This window comes from Meles meles, chromosome 6 (assembly GCF_922984935.1).
Source record: "Meles meles chromosome 6, mMelMel3.1 paternal haplotype, whole genome shotgun sequence".
NCBI lineage: Eukaryota > Metazoa > Chordata > Mammalia > Carnivora > Mustelidae > Meles > Meles meles.
In genome coordinates, this window is record NC_060071.1 from 141,292,555 (window position 1) to 141,316,158 (window position 23,604).

General features: G+C 44.2%; 1 protein-coding gene across 1 annotated transcript; it reads right to left on the reverse strand.

Annotated features, from left to right (window-relative positions):
* Nucleotides 1-105: 105 nt before the first annotated feature.
* On the reverse strand, nucleotides 106-23,202 carry DDX24 (DEAD-box helicase 24). Its single transcript, XM_046007745.1, has 9 exons — nucleotides 23,112-23,202; nucleotides 21,208-21,924; nucleotides 10,807-11,319; nucleotides 9,614-9,767; nucleotides 8,835-9,350; nucleotides 5,975-6,050; nucleotides 3,526-3,714; nucleotides 2,096-2,225; nucleotides 106-652 (listed from the first exon to the last, which is right to left on the reverse strand). The coding sequence occupies exons 2-9, from the start codon at nucleotides 21,917-21,919 to the stop codon at nucleotides 375-377; spliced, it is 2,568 nt and encodes an 855-aa protein (XP_045863701.1). The 5' UTR covers nucleotides 21,920-21,924; nucleotides 23,112-23,202; the 3' UTR covers nucleotides 106-374.
* Nucleotides 23,203-23,604: the final 402 nt, after the last annotated feature.

Sequence of the window (23,604 nt, forward strand, 5' to 3'; positions counted from 1 at the left end):
CACTATCCAACGGGATGAGATGTACCCTACGTGCAACCCCACGTGCAATCTGCCACCAGAGGATAGGACAGCTATATTCTGGCTAAAAACTCGGGATTAACACGCTGGTTCTGACTAATTTTAATTAACAAAAACAAGGTGAACATACAAGAAGCCTATACACACTGGAATACAGAAAGATACAAGCTGCTGCATAGAATTCTTTCTCCAAAACACAAATGTGCATGAGGTCTCTCTCGCAATGGGGGCTGGTATGGAAGAGGATTTTTGTAACTGGGATTGGCAGAGGAGTGAAAGGCAAAGTGAGAAGATTATCCACAAAACCAGAGAACAGAAACGATGTGCAGTCACTAACAGACTGACCTGGAGGGCAGTTAATCTGCACTTGTACTTGGCTGAGGTTGTTCCTGCTGCTGCTCTTTTGGCGGCGCCTTCTTCTTCGTCTTCTTCTTCTGCTTGGCGAGGCAGCTCAAAGCAGACTCACCATTTCTTGGGGTAGCCATGAGCGTGGGCAGCTTGCCAGACTGAGTTGGATACTTCGTTTTCAGGTCCTCTTTGAACAAGGGCTGGGACAGTAAATGGCGCAGCTCCTTCTTCAGGACCTTCATCTGCTTTTGTCTCCTACGCTCTTCTTGTTGGTCAGTTTTTCTTCCTTAAGAGACAATACAGAACAGACCATATTCGCTATAATTTGTAGAAACTTTTTGTTTCCCTTGATGGATACTTGCGATGGAAAACGTTCTGGAACTATTGAAGAATCAAGATTCAAAAGTTCTCTAGAGAAGCTAGTATTGGCTAACTTCTAACATAGTTGGGAAGGGATACTCAGGGCCATTATATCCTTCATTCCTCAAAAGAAAGCCTCTAACACAGGAATGACCTCCCATTTTACTCGAGGGTACTTGCTGACGGTCACAGAGCTAGCTAACTTGCTGTCAAACAGATTAGAATCCAAGGCTCCTGACTGGAAGATGGTTTTTCTTTTACAACCCACCCAACTGCTACTTGCTAGTTGGGGTATGGTGACTCGACAGGTACAAAGACCCCAGGAGACTGTGAACACCATCTGGCAGCCCAGCTCTCCTACCCCTCCCCACCAGCACTGTGACTGCACCTCTATAGGTAGGCACAGCCAAAGGGCCCCAAGCCAGCCGGTCCTCAGGAAGCGGAGCTCAGGTCCCAAGCCTGAGCTCTCAGGGGGAACAGTTCATTGTCACCACGCCCACTGGCCTGGTTCCCAGCTTCCATGCTGAGCAGACAGCTTGTCAGCATCTGAATTTGTTGGCTCTGGCACTGAGATGCCAACACCTCAGGTGGGCTGGAAAGAATACCGGATCTACTCTGGTATCAGTTCAAGATCTGGTTCCACCAGTTTTCAGACTCAAGAGCCTTCCTTGAGCAGGGACCACAGAGATTCATCCCTGAATCCCTAGGCTCTTGCCCAGGTTCAGAGTCAGGCTCAGGAAAGGCCTGGTAATGGAGCTATTTCCCTGCACAAACAGCTTCTCTTCCATGAACCCTAGTTTCCATATGTAAAAGAATGATAACTCCTGCTCCATTCATGTCATGAGACCATGGCAATCAGATGAGATGATGACTGGTGTAGTAGAAACAATAATGATCATAAATAATAACTTACAATGTATCAAATCCTTCCATTTGCCAGGTACCAATTAAGGCACTTTATATACATCAATTCAAGCCATCTTTTGCAATAACCCCATGAGGTAGGAACATTATGACCTGCATCTTTATATGACAGCCTAGGTATAAAAGCGAGATTAAGGAGCTTGACCTGGTCACACAGCCAGTTAAGGGAATGGACCAGCACTGGCCGCACAGCCTACCCCTGATGTCACTACCTTTCCACATGAGGGAAGCAGCTAAAGGCTCCCAACAAGTAAGACAGAGGGAACAAAGGTCAAAGATGGTAGGCTCATCTAAGTGTAAGGCCTGTCACAAAGGAAAAGGCATCTTGCTGATTTTAACAGGACCCATGGTAGTGGCGAAGTTCCAAGAGGATAAACGTTGAAGGAAAAAAAACAAATGAAAAATGCTGAATGTATTCTTCAAGTCCGGAATCCAGCCCACTCACCCTTATACATCTCTTCTTCCAGCTCAATCTCAAGGGCAGCTGCTGCCTGTTCAATCCAAGAGTTGTGCAGACAAGCCTGGAAGTTCCGATACTCGGCCTTCTCAATCTGTCGAGCTAAATGGATTCGTTCCTGAGGGAAGGGAATAGAGTGTTACCTTGAAAGCGCTCAGGCCTCTGAATAAAAGCACAGAGAACAATCATTACATGAGCATATACAAACGAAATCACAAGAGCCAGCTTTCCAAATGACAAACCTGAAGAGCCCCACCTGTGGGAAGCCCACCTTGGTTGGACTGCCAATCTACAGGTGTCTGAAGAGAACTCTTTTTCCTAGACACCACAGATAGCTACCATAGCTGAGCTGGGACCCTGACACACCCCAACAGCCCTAAGTTAGAGTCACACTGTGACTGATCACAGGGACCACAAACTCACAGAACCACCTTCCTTCTCCTTCCATGTTGTCCTTGCCAAAAACATTTCAACTCTCCTGCTCAAGGGTGCTGGGGTCAGACCACAATGAAAGGAAACACGGGCAAAATGGATGAGATACTGTAGTGTGGGGAAAGGAGCCATGACAAGCGAGAGTACCTCCCAACACTCCTTACTAACAGGAATTCTCTGTCCTCTCCATCCTTCCAAGCTCATCTCTCATCATGTTTTCCCGCATGGCTAATACTCCTTTCAAGTCAGAGGAGCCAGGGGTCCTTGACCTGTTCCATGCTTTTGCTCCCTCAGTTCCTGGAATTCTATCTCCTCTCCACCTCTCCATATGCAGGAAGCTTGGAGGAAACCTCACCTCCTACCAATGTAAGCATAATCCCCACCAGTCCCATGGTGCTCTGTGTACCTGAAATTCAGCATGGGCTCAGCCTCCCTCACAAGCCAGTGGACCTCTATGGAGGAAAACCCACCTGGCTTTGGTACCTGACACATGGTGGCCCATAGTCAGCAGCAGCTACTCCACTGAATGCTTGCGGAGTTAAAACAAAACCCCAAAGGTAGAATTCCTGGCATTTGCTTCAGAGATGTGACAAAGCTTTAGTATCTGCCTCAGCAGACAAGCTGACCTTACTTCCCTACAACGACCGATGTCCAGGCAGCCACACTAACTGTCCTTGTCCAGCGGAGGGGGATGGTGGTAGTGGAGGCTCCAGGGCTGGCAGTGAAGAAAGGGCTCAAGAAGGAAATTCCTCATGTTTTTGACCACTCACCTTTCTCCCTTCTAACACCTACAGTGCCCCCATTCCCCTTCCTTTTTTTCTCCCTCCCCAACCACCTTTTTTTTTAAAAAACAAATCTCCCTATTTAGCTGTTGGCAGAATCCTTAATTTCCAAGGGTCCTACTGCCAGAGCCTCACAGCAAGGTCTGAAGATACAGCATGATCCCTTCCCTCATTAGTACCCAGATTTTTAACTTTTCTTTTTACCTTGACTGCGTCCATGTACTTTGTCTGCACAGGAAATAGTGGGATGTCCTCGTCTTTCTTGAGGGTTTTGTAAATCTTCTTAAAGTTGATCACATCCTCAGGCCCAATGAGCATCAGGCTGAGGCCTTCACTGGTGGCACGAGCCGTTCGACCACTTCGGTGCACATAGATCTCAGAGGTGCGAGGGACCTGCCAGAGGAACCAGGACGTCAACACACGGTTATCACCCAACAGTATTCTTCCCCTCAGGACCAGCTTCCCCGAGTCGGGCAGCTAGAAACCTCTCTAACACTGTGGACAGATCCAGCCCTTTTCCCTTAGTCCTAATTCTTCAGCCCACTCACTGCGCAGTGTCTGCCCTCCCATGCCCCCTGCCCTAGCTCCAGGTATCCGAAGAACACTGTTCAACAGAACAGTGACAATCACTTATTTTATCTCTAGTCTTTCCCATTCTGCTTGACCCAGCCCAAAGCTGCCACTCCAATCTTTGTGAGTCGAAGCTCTGACTGGAATTCCCACTCTAACTAAAGAAACCCCACTGATTCATTAACTCTACATGAACGATTGAACATGGTAATTATAACCAACATTTACTGAGTGATTACAATGGGCCAGGCAATTCCAAGCATTCTGCGTGTATTATCCCACTTATTCCTCCCAAATAGCAACACGAAGTGCTTTCATGATTATCCACATTATGGACAAAGAAACTGACATACAAGAGATGTTAAGCAATTCCCCCTAGGTTGAGGAACTAAATAGTGGAGCCAAGATCTGACCTGAAGCAGTCCAGCTGCAAAGACCATGCTAACCCCTAGGCTCCACTGCTTCTACTCTAAGATATACTGGATATATTATCCACGGGTGTGGCGTGGGTGCTGACAATCCCTCCCTCCCCTGCACCCATGGCACATGCCACTAATCAAGAACAGTCTTTTCCACTGAGCCCAGGTTAACACGACCACTTCCAATGCAGCTCTAAGTACTTACCTGTTCATAATGGTGCTAGAAATGCGGTCTATTGGCCATTTTTCACTTTCTTCTCCCCACATAATCCCCCACTGCAGCCAACTGCCCACTTCCACATTCTCTCCTCCTTCCCTTCCACCTCTACATGCCCAGATCCTCCCCATCCTTATATGCAAAGCATCTTTTAGAAAGCCCTTTCCAACTTCCCAAACTAGAAGTTACCACTCTCTCCCATTATATTTTGCAACTTTCTAATATCTCCTGCCTTAAATGATGGCTGTGGTTATCTCATCTCCATTAGTTGGTCTGCTACTTCTCAGGGGCTAAGACTGTATTTTGTTCATGTGGGTATCTCCCACAAATACTGGCCCAGCCTCTTCTCCAAAAAGAAGAGGAAGAAAGATTTGCTAACCGAACTGGTACCCTGGAAGATTTTTTTGAAGATTTATTTATTGGAGAGACAGAGAGAATGTGCTTGGGGGGTGGGGTAGAGGGAAAGAAACCTCAAGCAGACTCCCCACTGAGCTCAGGGCCCCCCACTGGGCTTGATCTCATGACCCATAAGATCAGCCAAAACCAAGAGTTGGACGCCCAACTGACAGAGCTGCCCAGGCGCTCTTACACCCTGAAAGATTTTTTAAAGCATGAGAGATTGGAAAGATGAAATAATAACGTCAGAATAACTATACCTTACTAAATATTTAACACCGTGCTAGGGTTTTCATCAGCAGGAGCTCATTTAATTCTCACAGTAATAGGGTTAGGCAATATCATCACTCCCAATTTACAATGACACTGAAACCAGAGATAGTAAGTAACAGGCCCAAAGCTAACAAATAACTCTGAAGCAGACCACAAGCATCTGAACCCTGCGAGGGTGGCTCCGAAGCCGAAGCTCCTAAGCACCACTCTACGCTAGAACTTATCAGGGGCATGCACTAATATTAATTTCAGTATCAATGGCAGCTCACAATTAGTAAGTGCTCAGAATATGCCCTGGCTCTTTCTAAACTCTTCAGAAATAACTTACTCTGCCTTAATAAAAACTTAACAAAGTAGATACAGTGATAACTTCCATTCAACAAAAACACTGAGGCAGAAAGAGACTAAAGAGCTTGCTCACGGTTACACAGCTGGGATTTAAGCCCAGGCAGGTCCTAACCACCACACTCTTCTACTTCTCTACACCATGGTAACCAGTTTACATGCCCATTCCATGGAAGAAAATAAGACTCTAACCGGCAACATCCATTAGTTTTTCCAAATCAAAGACAGAGGAGCTAAGTGATAATCAGAAGTGCTAAGAGGTTTTCTGAGAATAAATCTCATGAATGTTCCAAATGTGGCAGCAGCCAGTCAGTCACCAGATGCCAGTGGTACTCTGCGGCACGAGGCCCTGGGACTAATAATTCTTCTCCCTCCCCAAACATTTGCTTGAAAAATCCCCCATTCGATGAAACAAATTCCCTGATGCTCCTACCTGGTAATGGATGACATGCTGGACTTTAGGAATATCCAGGCCCCGAGCTGCGACATCTGTTGCCAGGAGGACACAACTGTGGTAGAGAGACAAAGCTCATTAATAATAACTAATAGCTATCATTAATCAGATTCTTACCACCTCTTGAGTATGCCAGATGAAGCAACTGAGGCTCAGAGAGATTAACTTCCCAAGGCACAAACATGGCTATTCACTTGTGGAGCCAGGATCCAAAGCTGGGTCTCATTGGCCACAATCAACCAGCCACCCTCTGCCAATAATAAAAGACCACCTCCAGTAAATTAAATGAGGCCATACATACGCTACGTCAGTGACCTCATTTTCTATCACCCTCCCACTTACTTCCCTCCAGTCACACAGACATCCCCGCTTTCTTTCCAATTTGTCAAACATGCTCTGGCCTCTAAGCTTCTGCACTTGCTACACCACAGGTCCTACAAAGTCTTCCTCAGACATTCATGTTTCCTTGCCTTATCCACACTCTGCTGTAACCCCTGCCTCTCAGGGAAACCTCCCTGACCCCGCTTTTGCACAACTCCCTGCACAACTTTACTCCTCAGCACTCAGCACCACTTGACAAACTACATTACTTGCTTTTCAATTTATGATCTCCCTCCACTGGAATGTAAACCCTGTAACAGCAAGGACTTTGCATTACTTACTGTTCTATTACCTACAACAGTTCCTGGTTTCCAGTAAACACTCAGTAAGTTTCTTTATGTATGTGTAGTTCAAGGAAAGTCAAAAGCACCTGATCTGTGTCTTAAAAACTTGAGATTCTGGGCTCTTCAGAATCCCTTCTCCCTGTAGTTCTGAGGTAGGGCTGAAGAATGATGCAAATTCAAGTTTGTAAAATATTCAACTACTGCTCTAAGTCAAAAGTAGTAACTTTTTCTATAAAGGGCCAGACTATAAATTATTTTGGGCTTTGCAGGTGGTTAAGTTTCTGTTGAAACTACTCAACTCTGCTACTGCAAAAGTAGCCACAGACAATACATAAATGGGTCTTGCTGTCTTCCAATAAAACTACTTGATTTAGCCCACCGGCCATAGTTTCCCATCTCCTGATTGAATAAAATGTAGGGACGCCTGGGTGGCTCAGTTGGTTAAGCGGCTGCCTTCGACTCAGGTCATGATCCCAGCGTCCGGGATCGAGTTCCATATCGGGCTCCTTGCTCGGCAGGGAGCCTGCTTTTCCCTCTGCCTCTGCCTGCCTCTCTGCCTACTTGTGATCTTTCTCTCTCTGTCTCTCTGACAAATAAATAAAATCTTAAAAAAAAAAAAATAGATTGAATAAAATGTAGAGGCCATTTGCAGGCAAACAGACTTGAGGAATGGAATATAGAAAGAAAGGGCCCACAGCTACCACCTGGCTGAATACAGACAGGCCCATCAGGGAACCCACCTCAAAATATCCACAGGCCCTAACTGACCAATAGGCTACTTACAACTAGGCAGTTAGCAAAAAAGGGAGAATTCCATACATGGCCATACTCCCTCATCTTCCCCCTTCAGAAAGGGCCCCATCCACTGCCTCACTGCAGAAAGCCTCTTCTCTGCTGTCCTGCTTACCCACTCCCTTGTGGTATATTCATAAACTTCCATCTCCTTTGTTCTGCCTCAGGTGAATTCTTTCAATGCCAGCGCCTTGGCTTCTAGCGGACTATTGCCCCACATTTGGGGTCCCCCATCCAATCAGACAAACACCGCCATTTAGACGCCATATAAACCACTAACTTCTACCTAGCAATATTCCAAGGGAGGTAAACCAGACATTTGTTCTAGAAATTAATCACTCTGTAACCTGACAGAACACATGGCAAAAGTCAATCTAGATTTGACCTCAATTTTTCCAGTCCCTATCCTGACAATATGCACACTGGCAAGCATCACTGCGCCCAAAAGGGGATGCGCAGTGCAGCACAGTAGGACAAAGCACGAGCTCTGGGTCTGATCGGTCTGAGGCCGAGGGCGCTCTGTCATTTTCCGGCTGAGAAATCTTGGGCAAGCTGATTAGCTTTTCTAGATCTTGATCTTATGAATCTATAAAATGGGAATAATGACAATATATGCTATGTGGTATTAAAACATTTAGCAAGTACCTACTGTGGGCTAAACATTTGTTCTAAATGCTTTATATGTATAAATTCCCTTAATCTTTCTAACTAACCCTCTCGATTAGCTTCTACTATCATTCTATTACACAAATTATGAGAAAAATGCAACACACTGAAGTAATTAGGCCAGCTAGAAGTGGCACAGCCAAGGTCTTAATCTCAAGCAGTCTGGTTCTAGTCCGTTTTTCTTTTTTAAGATTTTGCTTATTTATTTGACAGACAAGAGATCACAAGTAGGCAGAGGCAGGCAGAGAGAGAGGAAGGGAAGCAGGCTCCCCGCCAAGCAAAGAGCCTGACGCGGGGCTCGATCCCACGACCCCGGAATCATGACCCGAGCCAAAAGCTGAGGCCTTAACCCACGGAGCCACCCAGGCCCTCCCAGTCTGTGTTCTTAACAATAAATCTATTCTGTTTCTTCTCAAAGAAGTTAGAACTGAATGAATGTGATAACGTATCTAAAATGTCAACATGATACTCTTGTTCCGTGTTTCCACAGCAACATGTTTATTGTCACCATTACTCATTATTAAGAGCGTTTCTGTTGGGCATTATCAGCAACCAAATGCATCAGGTAAGAGTAAGCCCACTTCAGGATGTGGGAAAAAGGGCTACCATCTACTGATAAGGCCTCCAGGTCAGAAGGCAGCTTCCCATCATCTCCCCATCCTGGCAACCTTGATCTAATGACTAGAAACTGGGCTCTGGGTACAGGCCTGACTTACTCTTCCAGACGGGCAAACTGCTCCAGGTTTCTGAGCCTCTGCTTCTGGTGCATGCAGGCATGTAGGGTCAGTGGCATGATATCCAGAACTTTGAGGAGCCCAGAGAGGCGTTTGATGCAGGAGATACTGTTGGCAAACACTAAGGTGCGGCCTGGATACTGCATCAGGAAGTAATACAGATACAAGTCTTTCTCATCCGTCTCACAATGAATCTTGGTCTCAGTCAGTGTCTCCACTGTGGCCTCACTTCTGGTCAGGTCAATGACTTTGGGCTTGCCCCTCAGGCCAACCTTCTGCACGAGGAGGTCAAGTTTGGCTGTTTTGTCAATTTTCTTTGTATGCTTCTTATGAAGGATTCGAGCAGGAGCTTGATGTACCAGGGTCAGTGTGGCAGAAAAAATAAGCGTCTGTCTCTTTGGGTTGTACTGGGAGTCACTGAGCATCTCTAGCAGCTGAGAGAGCTCAGCAAAGTGGCCTTTCTCAACCATCCGATCAGCCTCATCGACCACCAGGCACCTGCAGATCCAGAGAGACCCACATAACCTGAGGAGTCATTTCCACAGCACACTCAACTACCAGCTCCACCCCCAACACACACAGACATACACACACCACCACCACCAGGGACTCCATCCCCTCATGCCCAGTTTTCTAGAGGCCAAAGTCCAGCTGGTTCCACACCATGCACTTAGTGACAGGGAGAAGGCAGTGCGTACGCTACCGTGCTACCTCAGGCCCACAACAGAAAAGGGAGGGAAAGGGGAGGCACTGTCACTTACCTGAGCTGCCTAAGGTTGCTCAAATGAGGGTGCTTTTCTTTAATTAGCTCCCACAGCCGTCCCGGAGTGGCAACCACAATCTCTGGCTGGCGGGTTAGCATCCTCTGCTGTTTCTGCGCGGACATTCCACCAACCAAAATAGCAGTTTTAATTCCTATGATACACAAAATATGAAAGACCCTGTTATCCAGTCTGGCTGTGTATTTTCTGCCACAACTAGGACAGGCGCCCCCAGATTGGCAAAGGCAATCAATCACCAGGACAGCTCCCCTTTGTGAGGGTGGGACAGAGTGGAAGGCTAAAAAAGTGGGCCTAGACTGATTCTCCGTGCCACTCCTAGATCTGGGCCTTGCCTACTTCCCCAACCTCATTTCTTCTTACTCCCTCCCCTTTATCAACAACAGAAGAGCTGGATTTGAACCCAGGCATGTTTACCCAAAGTTCCAGGAAAACTAAGCAATACCGGGAATGAGCTCACTCTGCAGCTGTGACACACCTCCCTAGAAAGCCCTGCCCATCTCCTTCAATGAGAATTAAGATGAACCTCCTCTAATGCCTACTGTCTGTTCTGTTCTCTGGTGGAGGATTTCTCAAGGTATCCAATGTGGAAAGAAAACACAGGATCATGTCAGCAAAGTGCTTAGCAAAGCGCCTGGCACACAGCAGGAGCCTGGTAAGTAACTGTTGCTTTTATTATAAAGATAAAATTCTCACTGTGCAGCCCTTCCCGAAAGGAATTCCCTGAGACAGTAAGTTCTAGTACCCAAGGCAGAGGTTGGCACACTCTTTCTTAAAGGTAAATAGTAAGCATTTTGGCCTTGTGAGCTAAATCTGTCACAATTACTAACTTTACTTCATTCTACCTTGGTAGTGCAAAAGCAGCCTCAGACACTATGTTAACAAATGGGTGAGGCTGCACTTTATTTACAAAAAGAGATACTTTGCCAACCCCTGCCTTAAGCATCCACCATATCCAATAAACTAACTTCCTACGCATCTCAAGTGGCACCAGCTATGCGCCATCCTTGGGAGAACTGAGAAAGTGTTAACTCAAACAATTTTCTGTAAGGCTTAATTCTCTGGCAGGTGAGAGAGATTTCCCCTAGAGGGCAGGAGCCATAGCTTGTTCACCTTTGCCACCCCAGGTTCTAGGATCCTCTCAGAAGTATTTATCAAATGGAATTAAACCTCACCTGTAAACTTGGCCACAGCATCAATGTGTTGCTTGACCTGGACAGCGAGCTCCCTAGTGGGAGTCAGAACCAGCCCAAGCAGAGGGCGCTTTGGATGTGCTTTACAGGTGGTAATTTTGCCACCCAACTCTTGCTTCAACCTTCCAGTCTCCTCTTCATCAAGCTTTTCCTCTTTGTCTTCATCCTGTTTGGGGATGGCCTTCTCCCTGATCAGAGAAGAAGGTCCTTCACCAGCATCATCATCACAGGAGGGCAGCACCTGGTCAGAGACAGCAACTCCAGACGTGACCTTGCTGGGTGGTGCTGTAGCCTTCACTCCAGCTTCACTAGGCAGGACTTCGCCCTCAACTCCAATCTCATCAGGCGGGACTCCAGACTCAGTTGTCGCCTCCATTCTAGTGTCACCAGGTACTGCTCCTGTGTCACTTGGAGCTGGAGTAGGCTTCTTCTTCATCTGCCACTGGAGCACCGCATGGATCATTGGAATGGCAAAGGCAAGAGTTTTTCCACTTCCTTAGAAGTAAAAAAAAAAACAAAAACAGTGTGAATCAATAAATATACTTACTTTTTGTTTGGGTTTCTTTCTTTACCCAGAATAAAGGACCCTGATAGCCAAGTGCTACCCCAAACAACCCAAAGCTCCTACACTCAGCACAGGTTTCCCGACAGCACTGCAAACAGCGGTTATCTATAATTAAGAGCTTGAGAAAAAGTCTAGCAGACAAGCACTGAGGCCTGATGTCACCATATGAGCTACACACAAAATCCAAGCACTGAAACTCTAGAAATAAGCAAGTTTTGTGTGTTTTGTCATTGCTGTAACATACACTACCACATTAGGGTATAGAGAATGGAAATCTCTAATTTCCTAAGACCTTAGGTGGAGAAGATGGGAGTAGAGAATAATTTTCTTAGTTTTTGGGAAAACTTAAAATTAGCACAAATTTATCTATGCTTGAACATTTTCAAACTGAATCTCTGAATGTATACGAAACCCAAATTCACATCTTCTGGGCAGTTAATACAAACAAACAAAACAGTTCAAGTCGAGAATTTATAGTAGGTCCAAAGTTATGTCCTCAACAAAAGCAAGTAAGTGATCTCTGGAGGAAGAACCCTTTATCATAGGCCTCAAAGAATTCTCACAAAGGGCACCTGGGTGGCTCAGTCTGTTGAGCATCCTGACTCTTGGTTTTGGCCTGGTTCATGGGATTGAGCCCCAAGTCAGCAAAGGGTCCACTCAAAGGATCCTCTCTCTCCCTCTCCCCCTGCTTCTTCCCCAATTTGATCTCTCGCTCTCTCTCAAATTAAAAAAAAAAACCTATTAAAAAAAAGAATTCTCACAAATAATCTTCAAAGGAAAATGAGATCTCAGTTAAAAAAAAAACCCACAAAAAAATAAGCATAAGAAAAAAAGAGAGCAAAACAGCCCCTTAACACTTTAGATAAAGCAGTACTTTTTATAAAAAACCATCAAAGCTAGAAGACAGTATTACATCTTCATTTGAAGACCTGAAAAAAAAAAAAGAGAGAGAGAGAAAGACAACCTAGAACTGTCTACTTAGCAAAAATTCCTTTCAAAACAAATGCAAAATAAAGACACTCGGGCTGAACTTTTGGGCTGAACCCAAAAGCTGAATAATTTATCCATCAGTAAACCTGAACTACAAGAAGTACTACAGGGAGTCTTCCATGCAAAAGATGCTACCGGATGAAATTCTGGATCTGCACAAATAAAGACTACCAGAAAGTCATGGTAACATGGGTAAATATGAAAGATTTTTCTTAAACATATTACTTAAGTTCAAACTAAAAATTATTAAACATAAAAATGTATTTTAGATTTTTAAAAATTTATTAACATACAATGTATTATTTGTTTCAGGGGTACAGCTCTGTGATTCATCAGTCTTAAAAATTCACAGCAATCACCATAGCACATAACCTCTCCAATGTCCATCACCAGCCTCTTTATCCTTCCTGCCCACCTCCCCTCCAGCAACCCTCAGTTTGTTTCCTGAAGTTGAGTCTCTTGTGGTTTGTCTCCCTCTCTGGCTTCATCTTGCTTCATTTTTTCCTCTCTTCCCCTATCAACCTCTGCCTTCTCAAATTCCACATATTAGTGAGGTCACATGGTAACCGTCTTTCTCTGATTGACTTATTTTGCTTAGCGTAACACCCTCTAGTTCCACCCACATCATTGCAAATGGTAAGATACCTGTTTTTTGATGGCTGCGTAATAGTCCACTGAATATATACACCACGTCTTCTTTATCCATTCATCTGTTGATGGACATCTAGGCTCTTTCCATAGTTCGGCTATTGTGGACATTGCTGCTATAAACACTGGGGTGCAGATGCCCCTTTGGACCACTATCTTTGGGGTAAATACCTAGTAGTGCAATTGCTGGGTCTTAGGGTAGCTCTGTTTTCAACTTTTTGAGGAACCTCCAAACTGTTTTCCTGAGTGGTTGCACCAGTGTGCATTCCCACCAACAGTGTAGGAAGGTTCCCCTTTCTCCAGACATCCCCACCGACATCCGTTGTTTCCTGACTTGATTTTAGCCATCCTGACTGCTGTGAGGTGGTATCTCACTGTGGTTTTGATTTGTATTTCCCTAATGCTGAGTGATGCTGAGTACTTTTTCAAGTGTCTGTTGGCCATATGGAAGTCTTCTTTGCAGAAATGTCTGTTCATGTCTTCTGCCCACTTTTTTTAAAAAATTTTTTTTAAAGATTTAATTTATTTATTTGATAGACAGAGACTGCAAGTAGTCAGAGAGGCAGCAGAGAGAGAGGAGGAAGCAGGCTCCCCGCTGAGCAGAGAGCCCAATGTGGGGCTCGATCCCAGGACCCTGGGACCACGACCTGAGCCGAAGGCAGAGGCTTTAAACCACTGAGCCACCCAGACGCCCTGTTCTGCCCACTTTTTTAAAAAAGATTTTTTTATTGGACAGAGAGAAGGGTTAGAGGGGGAACCCAAGCAGGGGGAGTGGGAGAGGGAGAAGCAGGCCTCCCGCTGAGCAGGGAGCCTGATGAGGGCCTCAATTCCAGAACCCTGGGATCATGACCTGAGCTGAAGGCAGATACTTAATGACTGAGCCACCCAGGCATCCCATTCTGCCCATTTCTTGATTGGATTATTTGTTCTTTGAGTATTGAGTATCTTAAGTTCTTTACAGATTTTGGATACTAGCCCTTTATCTGATATGTCACTTGCAAATATCTTCTCCCATTCTGTCTGCTGTCTTTTGGGTTTGTTTCCTTTCTGTGCAAATTTTTAATCTTGATGAAGTCCCAATAGTTAATTTTATCCTTGCTTCCCTTGCCTTTGGCGATGTGTCTAGGAAGAAGTTGCTGTTACTGAAGTCGAAGGGGTTGCTGCTTGTATTCTCCTCAAGGATTTTGATGGATTCCTGTCTCACATTGAGGTCTTTTGTCCATTTTGAGTCTTATTTCTGTATGTGCTATAAGGAAATAGTCGTCTCATTCTTCCACATGTCGCTGTCCAAGTTTCCCAACACCATTTGTTGAAAAGACTGTCTTTTATCCACTGGACATTCTTTCCTGCTTTGTCAAATATTAGCTGACCACAGAGTTGAGGGTCTATTTCTGGGCTCTCTATTCTGTTCCACTGATCTATGAGTCTGTTTTTGTGCCAGTGCCATACTGTCTTGATGATGACAGCTTCGTAATGGAGCTTGAAGTCCGAAACTGTGATGCCATCAGCTTTGCTTTTCTTTTTCAACATTCCTCTGGCTATTCAGGGTCTTTTCTAGTTCCACACAAATTTTAGGATTATTTGTTCCATTTCTGTGAAAAAAGCTGATGGTATTTTGATAGGGACTGCATTAAATGTGTAGATTGCTCTAGATTTTCACAATATTTGTTGCAGATTTTCACAATATTTGTTCATCCAATCCAGGAGCATGGAATGTTTTTCCATTTCTCTGTGTCTTCCTCCATTTCTTTCATGAGTATTCTACAGTTTTCTGAGTACAGATTCTTAGCCTCTTTGGTTAGATTTATTCCTAGGTATCTTATGGTTTGGGGTGCAACTATAAATGGGATCGACTCCTTAATTTCTCTTTCTTCTTACTGTTGGTGTATAGAAATGCCAACTATTTTCTGTGCACCGATTTTATATCCTGACACTTTACTGAATTCCTGTATAGTTCTAGCAGTTTGGGGGCAGAGTCTTTGGGTTTTCCACATAAAGTACCTTATCACCTGCCAAGAGTGAGAACTTGACTTATTCTTCTTTGCTGATTTGGATGCCTTTTCTTTCTTTTTGTCTGATTGCTGAGCCTAGGATTTCTGGTACTATAATGAATAGCCGTGGTGACAGTGGACATCCCTGTGATGTTCCTGACCCCAGGGGAAAAGCTCTCAGTTTTTTCCCAGTGAGGATGATATTCGCTGTGGGTTTTTCATAGATGGCTTTGATGATATTGAGGTATGTGCCCTCTATCCCTAAACTATTAAGAGTTTTAATCAAGAGAGGATGCTGTACTTTGTCAAATGCATATTTTGGATTTCTAACACATATAAAGTGTAAAACAAAAAATAATGTAAAGGAGAAAAGGAAATATAGTCTTGTAAGATTCTTGTACTATATAAAAATAGTATATTATTACTCGAAGATAGACTATAAAGATATATACTATAAACCCAAAAGCAACCACTAAAAGAACACAACAGTTACGGCTAATAAGATCATTAAAGGATATAAAATGCCATCACAAAAAATAATCAGTCTAAAAGAAGTTAAAAGGAGAAAGAGTATAGCAAATAACAAAATAACAAATTACAACTTAACCATTATCAATAACCACATTAAATGTATATGACCTCAACAAATAAAAGACAGACTTAAACAGCAAGACCCAACACATGCTCTCTACAAGAATGCCATTTTTTCCCCTTATAAGTCTCTTTAAAATAAATATGATAAAGGATACAGATGAAAAGCCAGATGAAGAGGTACATAAGGCAAGGTTTGGAAGGGTTCCAAGGGCTTCTGTCCCTGTGGAACTGGGGGTATACCACCCCTCTAGCACAAGGATGGGTTCACCAACTAAGAAGCTCCAAGAAACCCACCTAAAATGCAATGACATGAATAAGTTAAAAGTACAAGTATGAGGGGCATCTGGCTGGCTCAGTTGATAGAGCATGTGACTTTTGATCTCAGGGTTGTAAATCTGAGCCCCATGCTGGGTGTAGAAATTACTTAAAAATAATCTTAAAAAATGTAAGTATGCAAAACATACCATGCTAATATTAATCAAAATAAAGCTAGAAAAGATACATTAATATCAGATTGATAAGATTTTAGGAAAAAAAATACTTTGGGGATAAAGAAGGCCCTTTCATAATGAAAGGAATAAATTCATTTAGAGAATGAATTATTATAGAATTTATAGAATTTAGAGAATGACTATTCCTACAGTCCTAAACATTTATATACCTAAATATAACAGAGCTTCAAAACACACGGACTTGTGGAACTGCAAAGAAACCTATCACTCAAGAAAAAATAAGTGACACAAATACTTCTAACACATTGAAGCAATTAAATCTGTAAGTTAAAACCCACCCTACAGGGGCGCCTGAGTGGCTCAGAGGGTTAAAGCCTCTGTCTTCGGCTCAGGTCATGATCCCAGGGTCCTGAGCTCAAGCCCCACATGCGGCTCTCTGCTCAGCAGGGAGCCTACTTCCCTTCCTCTCTCTCTGCCTGCCTCTCTGCCTACTTGTGATCTGTCTGTCAAAGAAATAAAAATCTTAAAAAAAAAAAAAAAAAAAAAAAACCCACCCTACAAAGTCAAGTGTATCCAAGCACAGATGAAGGCTACCAAATATTTAAGGAAGAAAAAAAATACCAATTCTATACAAACTCTTTCAGAAAACTGAAGAGAATACTTCAAAGTCATTTCAAGGCTTGCATTACTCTGATTCCAAAAACCAAAGACATGACTAGAAAACTACAAACCACTGGGGCGCCTGGGTGGCTCAGTGGGTTAGAGCTTCTGCCTTCAGCTCAGGTCATGATCCCAGGGTCCTGGGATCGAGCCCCATGTCGGGCTCTCTGCTCAGCAAGGAGCCTGCTTCTCCCTTTCTCTCTCTGCCTACCTCTTTGCCTGCTTGTGATCTCAAGTCTGTCAAATAAATAAATAAAATCTTAAAAAAAAAACAAAAAAAAACTACGAACCACTATCCCATGAACAGAAATTCAAAAATTATCAACAAAACTTTAATAAATCAAATCCAATATATAAATGGAATAAGAGCACTGTAACCAAATTTGGTTTATCCCAGGAATGTTAAATTTAGTTTAGTATTTCAGAATCAGTGTAATTCACCATTATCAACAGACTCTAAATGAAAAACCTTAATAAATGCATAAAAAGCATTTCAGAAACCAACATTCCTGATAAAAATGTTCAGCAAACTAGGAACTGAAGAGAACTTCCTCAATCGGATAAAGGGCCATCTATGAAAAACCTAGACCTAACATCATACTTAATGATGAAAAACGGAGTACTATTCCCCAGAGATCAGGAACAAAATAATGGTGTCCACTCTACCACTTCAATTCAAAATTGTATTGGAGGTTTTATTGCAATAAGGTAAAAATAAACAAAAAGCATCTAGACTGGATGATAACTATATAAAACCTGATATAATCTTTAAGAAACTACTTCATGAGAGTGTGTGGGGGGTGGGGGGCCTATGGATGGTTTAGTCAGTTAAGCATCTGACTCTCGGTTTTGGTGTGGGTCATGATTTCAGGGCTGTGAGATCAAGACCTGTGTTGGGCTCTAGGCTCAGTGGAGAGTGCGCCTGGAATTCTCTCTCCCTCTGCCCCTCCCCCTGTTTGCATTCTTTCTCTCTCTAAATTAGAATAAAAATCTTAAACAAACAAAAAAAACTACTTGATGGTACCAAGTTGCAGGCCACAAAATCAATACAGAAGTCTACATATTTCTATTTATTTTTATTTAGCAACAATCTGAAATAGAAAAATTTAAGTTATCATTTACGGTAGCATCAAAAATATGAAATATTTAAGGATAAATCTAATAATAAATGTGTATACAGTATAAACTACAAAACACTGCTAAAAAAATTAAAGACCTTAAGAAATGGAGGTATACTACAATCATGGGAATATTCTGTATTATCCAGATGTCATTTGTCCTCAGTTTGCTTTATAATCAATACAGTCTCAATCCAAATACCATCTGGCTTTTTGTAGAAACTGAAAAGTTGATTTAAAAATTCAAATGGAGGGGCACCTGGGTGGCTCAGTGGGTTAAAGCCTCTGCCTTCGTCTCAGGTCATGATCCCAGGGTCCTGGGATCCAGCCCCACATCAAGCTCTCTGCTCCGCAGGGAGCCTTCTTCCTCCTCTCTCTCTGCCTGCCTCTCTTGCCTAGTTGTGATTTCTCTCTGTCAAATAAATTATTTAAAAAAAAATTTCAAATGGAAACATAAAGGACCTAGAATAGCCAAAATAACTTTTAAGAAGAACAAAGAGGACTTACTCTACCTGATTTAAAATTTATTCTAAAGCTGCAATATCAGGCGCCTGGGTGGCTCAGTGGGTTAAGCCTCTGTCTTCAGCTCGGGTCATGATCCCAGGGTCCTGGGATGGAGCCCAGCATCAGGCTCTCTGCTCAGCAGGGAGCCTACTTCCCTTCCTCTCTCTCTGCCTGCCTCTCTGCCTACTTGGGATCTCGGTCTGTGAAATAAATGATTAAAAAAATAAAAAATAAAAAATTAATTAATTAAAATGAAGACTGAACATACCAAGTATCAGCAGGGACAGAGACCCATTCAAACTCTAACTGGGTGGGTAAGTAAAATGCTATAATCACTTTAGGAAACTCCTAAAAAATTACATTTACCTTAGGACTTAGCTATTCCACAGGTATTTACCCAACAGAAACTGAAGCATATACCCATACAAAGACTAACACAGCTATATTTACAGTAGCTTTTGTTTTTAAATTTTATCTATTTATTTATTTGGGAGGGAGAAAGGGTGGGTGGGAAAGAGGGTGGAGAGAGGGAGGGAGGAAGAGACAAAGACCTCCTGGGCAACAGTGTGCAGCAGGCACCAGGGAGGGAGAAGGAAAGGGAGAGAGAATTTTTTTTTTTTATATTTAATTTATTTATTTGACAGAGAGGGAGAACAAGCAGGGGGAGCAGCAGAGGGAGCAGGAGAAGCAGGCTCTCTGCTAAGCAGGGAGCCCGATGCGGGGCTCGATCCCAGAACCCCAGGATCATGACTTGAGCCAAAGGCAGATCCTCAACCAAGTGCGCCACCCAGGTGCCCCAAGGGAGAGAGAATCTTAAGCAGACTCCACGCTGAGTGCAGAGCCTGACATGAAGATAAATCACAGGACATGGAGATTATGACCTGAGCTAAAATCAAGAGTTAGAGGCTTAATGAATAGAGTCAGCAGGTGCCCCTATAAACAGCTTTATTTGTATAGCCAAAAACTATAAAGAACAAAAATATCCATCAACAGATGAATAAACAAACTGTATTATATCCATACACTAGAATATTAACTATCAATAAAAAGCAATGAACTACTGGTACTTGCAGTAACATGGTTGAATCTCAAAGCATGCTGAGTGAAAGAGCCAAACACCCAACCCCTCTCAAAAGTACCTACCTAGTGTATGATTCTGTTATATAAAATGCTGGAAAACAAAAATCTAAAGTAATAGAAAGCGTATCAGAGGTTGCCTTGGGGATGAACAGGAGCGGGACCCAGGAGAGATTTCAAAAGGGGCCCAAAGCATCTTTTGGGCTGATGGATATATTCAAACTGTATGGGTGGCAGTCTGTCCACAGCCCCACAAGTCTTTTTGAGTCTTGGACCTGCAGATTCACAGCATTCCACCGGGATAGCCTGAAAGGAGCAGTGGTTTGAATCCAAATGTCGGGCTCTAGCCACAGTGGCTCATACAACCTTGGCTCTGTTCCCAGAAACCCACTTCCAGGCCTTTGCACAAAGCAATGCAGCTGAATAAATCTAAGCAGCAGAATGCTTAATAGCACATAGACCTAGTCTAGAATCCAGGCACTACCACTTTTCAGCTGCTGTTTTAGGGATACTGTCGTCTGTGAGGCTGTGTTTACTCATGAGTAAGATGATAATAATAATGCAACCTATTTCAGGGTGATTTTGAGGACCAAGTTCATCAATATGATGTACTTAACACAGTGCAGGACAGATTTTAAACGCGAAGAAAATGTTCTTACTATTATTATTTCCACTCCCCTGAGGCTTCCTTACTCTTCCATCTACGTGACTCTTCTACAGAACCTCACCCGTATTTTCCGGATCACCCTTTCCAGAAACCCAAGGCACAAAGTGTCTACATCGTCTACTTCTACGTCATACGATCTAACAGTCACTAGCCATGCATGAATGGCTATCAAGCACTTCAAATGTGGTTACTCTAAATGATGTGCTGCAAATTCAAAATACGTCACATTTTGAAAACTTAGTGTAAAAGAATGTAAAAATCTCAATAATTTTAATTATATATTGAAATTTTTACAAATTAATTAAATACAGCATTAAAATTCACTTTTACCTTTTCTTTTTACCTTTTTAAAATATGGCTCCTAGAAAATTTAAAATCCCTACATGGCTCACATTATATATATATATTTCTATCGGTTACTGCTGGTCTAGTTGGATTTTAGTACCAGGCAGTACAAGTTCCTCCCTCCAAACAGTGACTTAAAGTCAACCTGTCATTGCTTCACAAAGTCTTAAAATGGCCCAGGGAATGAAAGATCTTTAAATAATGCCTAGTCCCAAGAGTCACCTCATGCCAACATCTTCCTACAAAATCCGCCTATTGGTTATCTATCGCACACTCAAATCCTTCCAATAATGATAAACTCAGCAATTCCCAAAGCAGCCCTTTTATCTTTGGACAACTCTTGAGAATTAATGAAGATGTACCTCTTTAGAGGGCTAATCTTAGTCCTACTTTACCCTTCTGAGTCATTTAGGAAGGCTCAAGAACAGGAAAAAACTACCATTTGCAAATGACTTGCAATGTACTGTGTAAACTTTACTGTAGCATTTACATTTAACCCATAAAGAAGGGGGAAAAATAGTATAGGCAATGGTGTTATCTTCATTTTATAACAGGACCTACAGGTGTCACTGAGATAAAGCGACCTGTCCAGGATACCAATCATAAAGTAACAGATCTGAACTCAGAGCTAGATGACTTCTAAACACCTTTATTCAACAATGCATTTGTGGTTTGGTTCTCAAACTCCCCTCTCCCCAAGCCATCCAAACTGTTAGCAGCCACAAGGTCAACCCAAAAGCAATCTTACCTGGCCAGCTAAGGACGCCCTTACCTGTCTCAGCAGCCCCAAGGATGTCCAATCTGTCACGGATGGCAGGTGCCAAGGTGAGAGCTTGGATTGGTGTGGGTGCAGAGAAGCCTAGAAAGCTGAGTGCTCGGAGAACTGGCTTGGGTACAAATAGATCTTTCCATGCTGTTACATCTGCCTTCTGGTCATGCATTTCAGGAACCCATGTCTTTGCTTTCTTGGGCACTTTTGGAGTAGTACCCTGGGAAGGCTCCAATTTTTTTTTCCCTTTCTTTTTTTTCTTTTTTGGAACAGTCTGGGCTAAGCTTTCTGATACCATCTCCTCTACCTGTGGATCAGGACAAACTCTGCCATCTCCCTGAGGCTCTGGTTCAGCATCTTTGACTTCGAACTCTTCCTGGGCACTGATTCCTTCAGTTTCCATGTCTTTATTCTTCTTGAACTTCATCTTTTTCTTTGAGGAGCTAGACTCTCCTTCTTCCTTTCCAGAAACACTTTGTGCCTTTCTCTTCTTGGGCTCCTCCTTTGAGAAGAGGCTGGAGGAATTCTTGGCAGGGGAGACCAACTGGTAATCTGTCAGTTCCTCAAAGCACACCAAATCATCCATCTGTCCATCTGCAAACATATTTGGGTCAATCTCCACTTGCTTCCATTTTCCCACAACTTTGATTCCCTTTGTCTGAAATCTGCCAAAGCTTGGTGCCTTTGGCCTTGATTTTGTCTCCTTCAACTTCATGGTTGCTGAAAAGAAAAGGAGACAAGCGTTCCATTAGGTTAGCAACTGAAGAGCGCAGGGGTCTGAGGCAACAAGTATTTTCTAAGCAGCTTACAGAGTATCGGCCCTGCAAAGAAGTGAGGACACAGAGAACCCTGAAGATCAAAGAGAAGAAATATACCAACAAAGTAGGCCGCCTGGCCTGGAACAGAGGGAAAACTGGACATGGAAGGGAACAGACACAAGCTAGATCTGGGCGGGATTCCAGACCCAATACTTACTGCGTGGGTGTCACTGGACAGTGGTGTTTAATCCCCCCTGAACCTCAGCGCTCTCATCTTTTAAATGAGAGAGGGTCCCAATAATAATCTAAGGCACAAAATGTTTTATGCAAAGAAATAAAATTATGTAAAGCATGGAGCATGGAGCCTGCCATACCCAAGTCATTTTGAAGGCCAAATTAAGAACGCGAAGGGGTGCTGTTGCTGTTATTTTTTCTTTTTGGTTTGGGGGTGGGGGTTAGGGGGCCAGCTTTACTGCAAGGGCTCAAGCCTTGACCCAAGAAGGCAAACGCCTATTTCACCATTCTGGCCTTGGCCCATCCAGCTTTTCCGTGACATTTTGAGCGATTTAACACCCATTTCAACGGAGACGTTTGAGTGGCACTCCATCCGCGGTCTCCCTTTCCAGAAAATCCAAGAAAAATAACAGGTCCGGGAGGGAAGCCCAAAAGTAAAACGTGGCTGTTCAAATGCGGACCGGCTCCGGGTCCGTGGCGGGCGTCTGAGCCTGTGAACCCCTGTCTCCTCGCCTGTAAATGGGGATGATGAAGGTGTCTGTCCCAGGGGGTCGTTACACCGACGCAAAAAGGTGACGCACTTCAGAACCCGCTGGGCATGGCGCCTCACCGGCTCTGCACGTCAGCGCGCAAAGAGGCTTCACCCCCGGCCCCAGCTCCACCACGACGGCAAACCACCCGCTTCCACCGCGGCGGGGGTGGTCAGGCACCGGGGGCTAGAGGCCCGCAGCCGCGCCTCTCCTCAAGCCCAACCGGCGCTCGACGCTGAGAGGCGACGCCACCGGGCCTGGACGCCCGCAGCAGGGGCCCCCGGCCGTTCTCTCTGGACCCGAGAACTGAAGCCAATGTCCTAGACAGGCCCACCACGCGAGCCCCGGGGGCCGGCCCCAGCCCCGCTCCGGCTCCGGTACTCACCGCGTGGAGACGCCGTCACGGTTCCCTCATACGCCTGCCAACCGCCGCGCACACCTCCTGCAAAGTCCCTCAGCTGCAGCGTCGACCGCAGTTCCGGGGCGGGGCTCGCACTCACGCACGCGCGCGCGCGCCCTGAGATAGGAAGTCCCGCCCCCATCTAGACGCCGCCGCGTGATTCGCTGCGGCTGCTGGCGGTAACACCTCCCGGGCTGAGGGATCCGGTGGAGCTGGTGAACCCGCGGTGCAGCATTCCCGCTCAGCGCTCGCTCGTGCACCGGGACGCGTTTCCTTCTATTCTTGGTCTTGTTTTAGTTCAGTGTCTGTCTGCGAATGAAGTACCTGCTGGGTGCCTGGGAACCTTGCGAACGTTTTAGTATCTAATTTACAACCCAACCAGCCAGTATTAGAGATGCTGTGTTCTCTGGTTTTTTCATGCTTCACCTATTGCTCACTGATAGGTGAGGTCAGGCTAGATCCGCCTGACTCCAAAGCT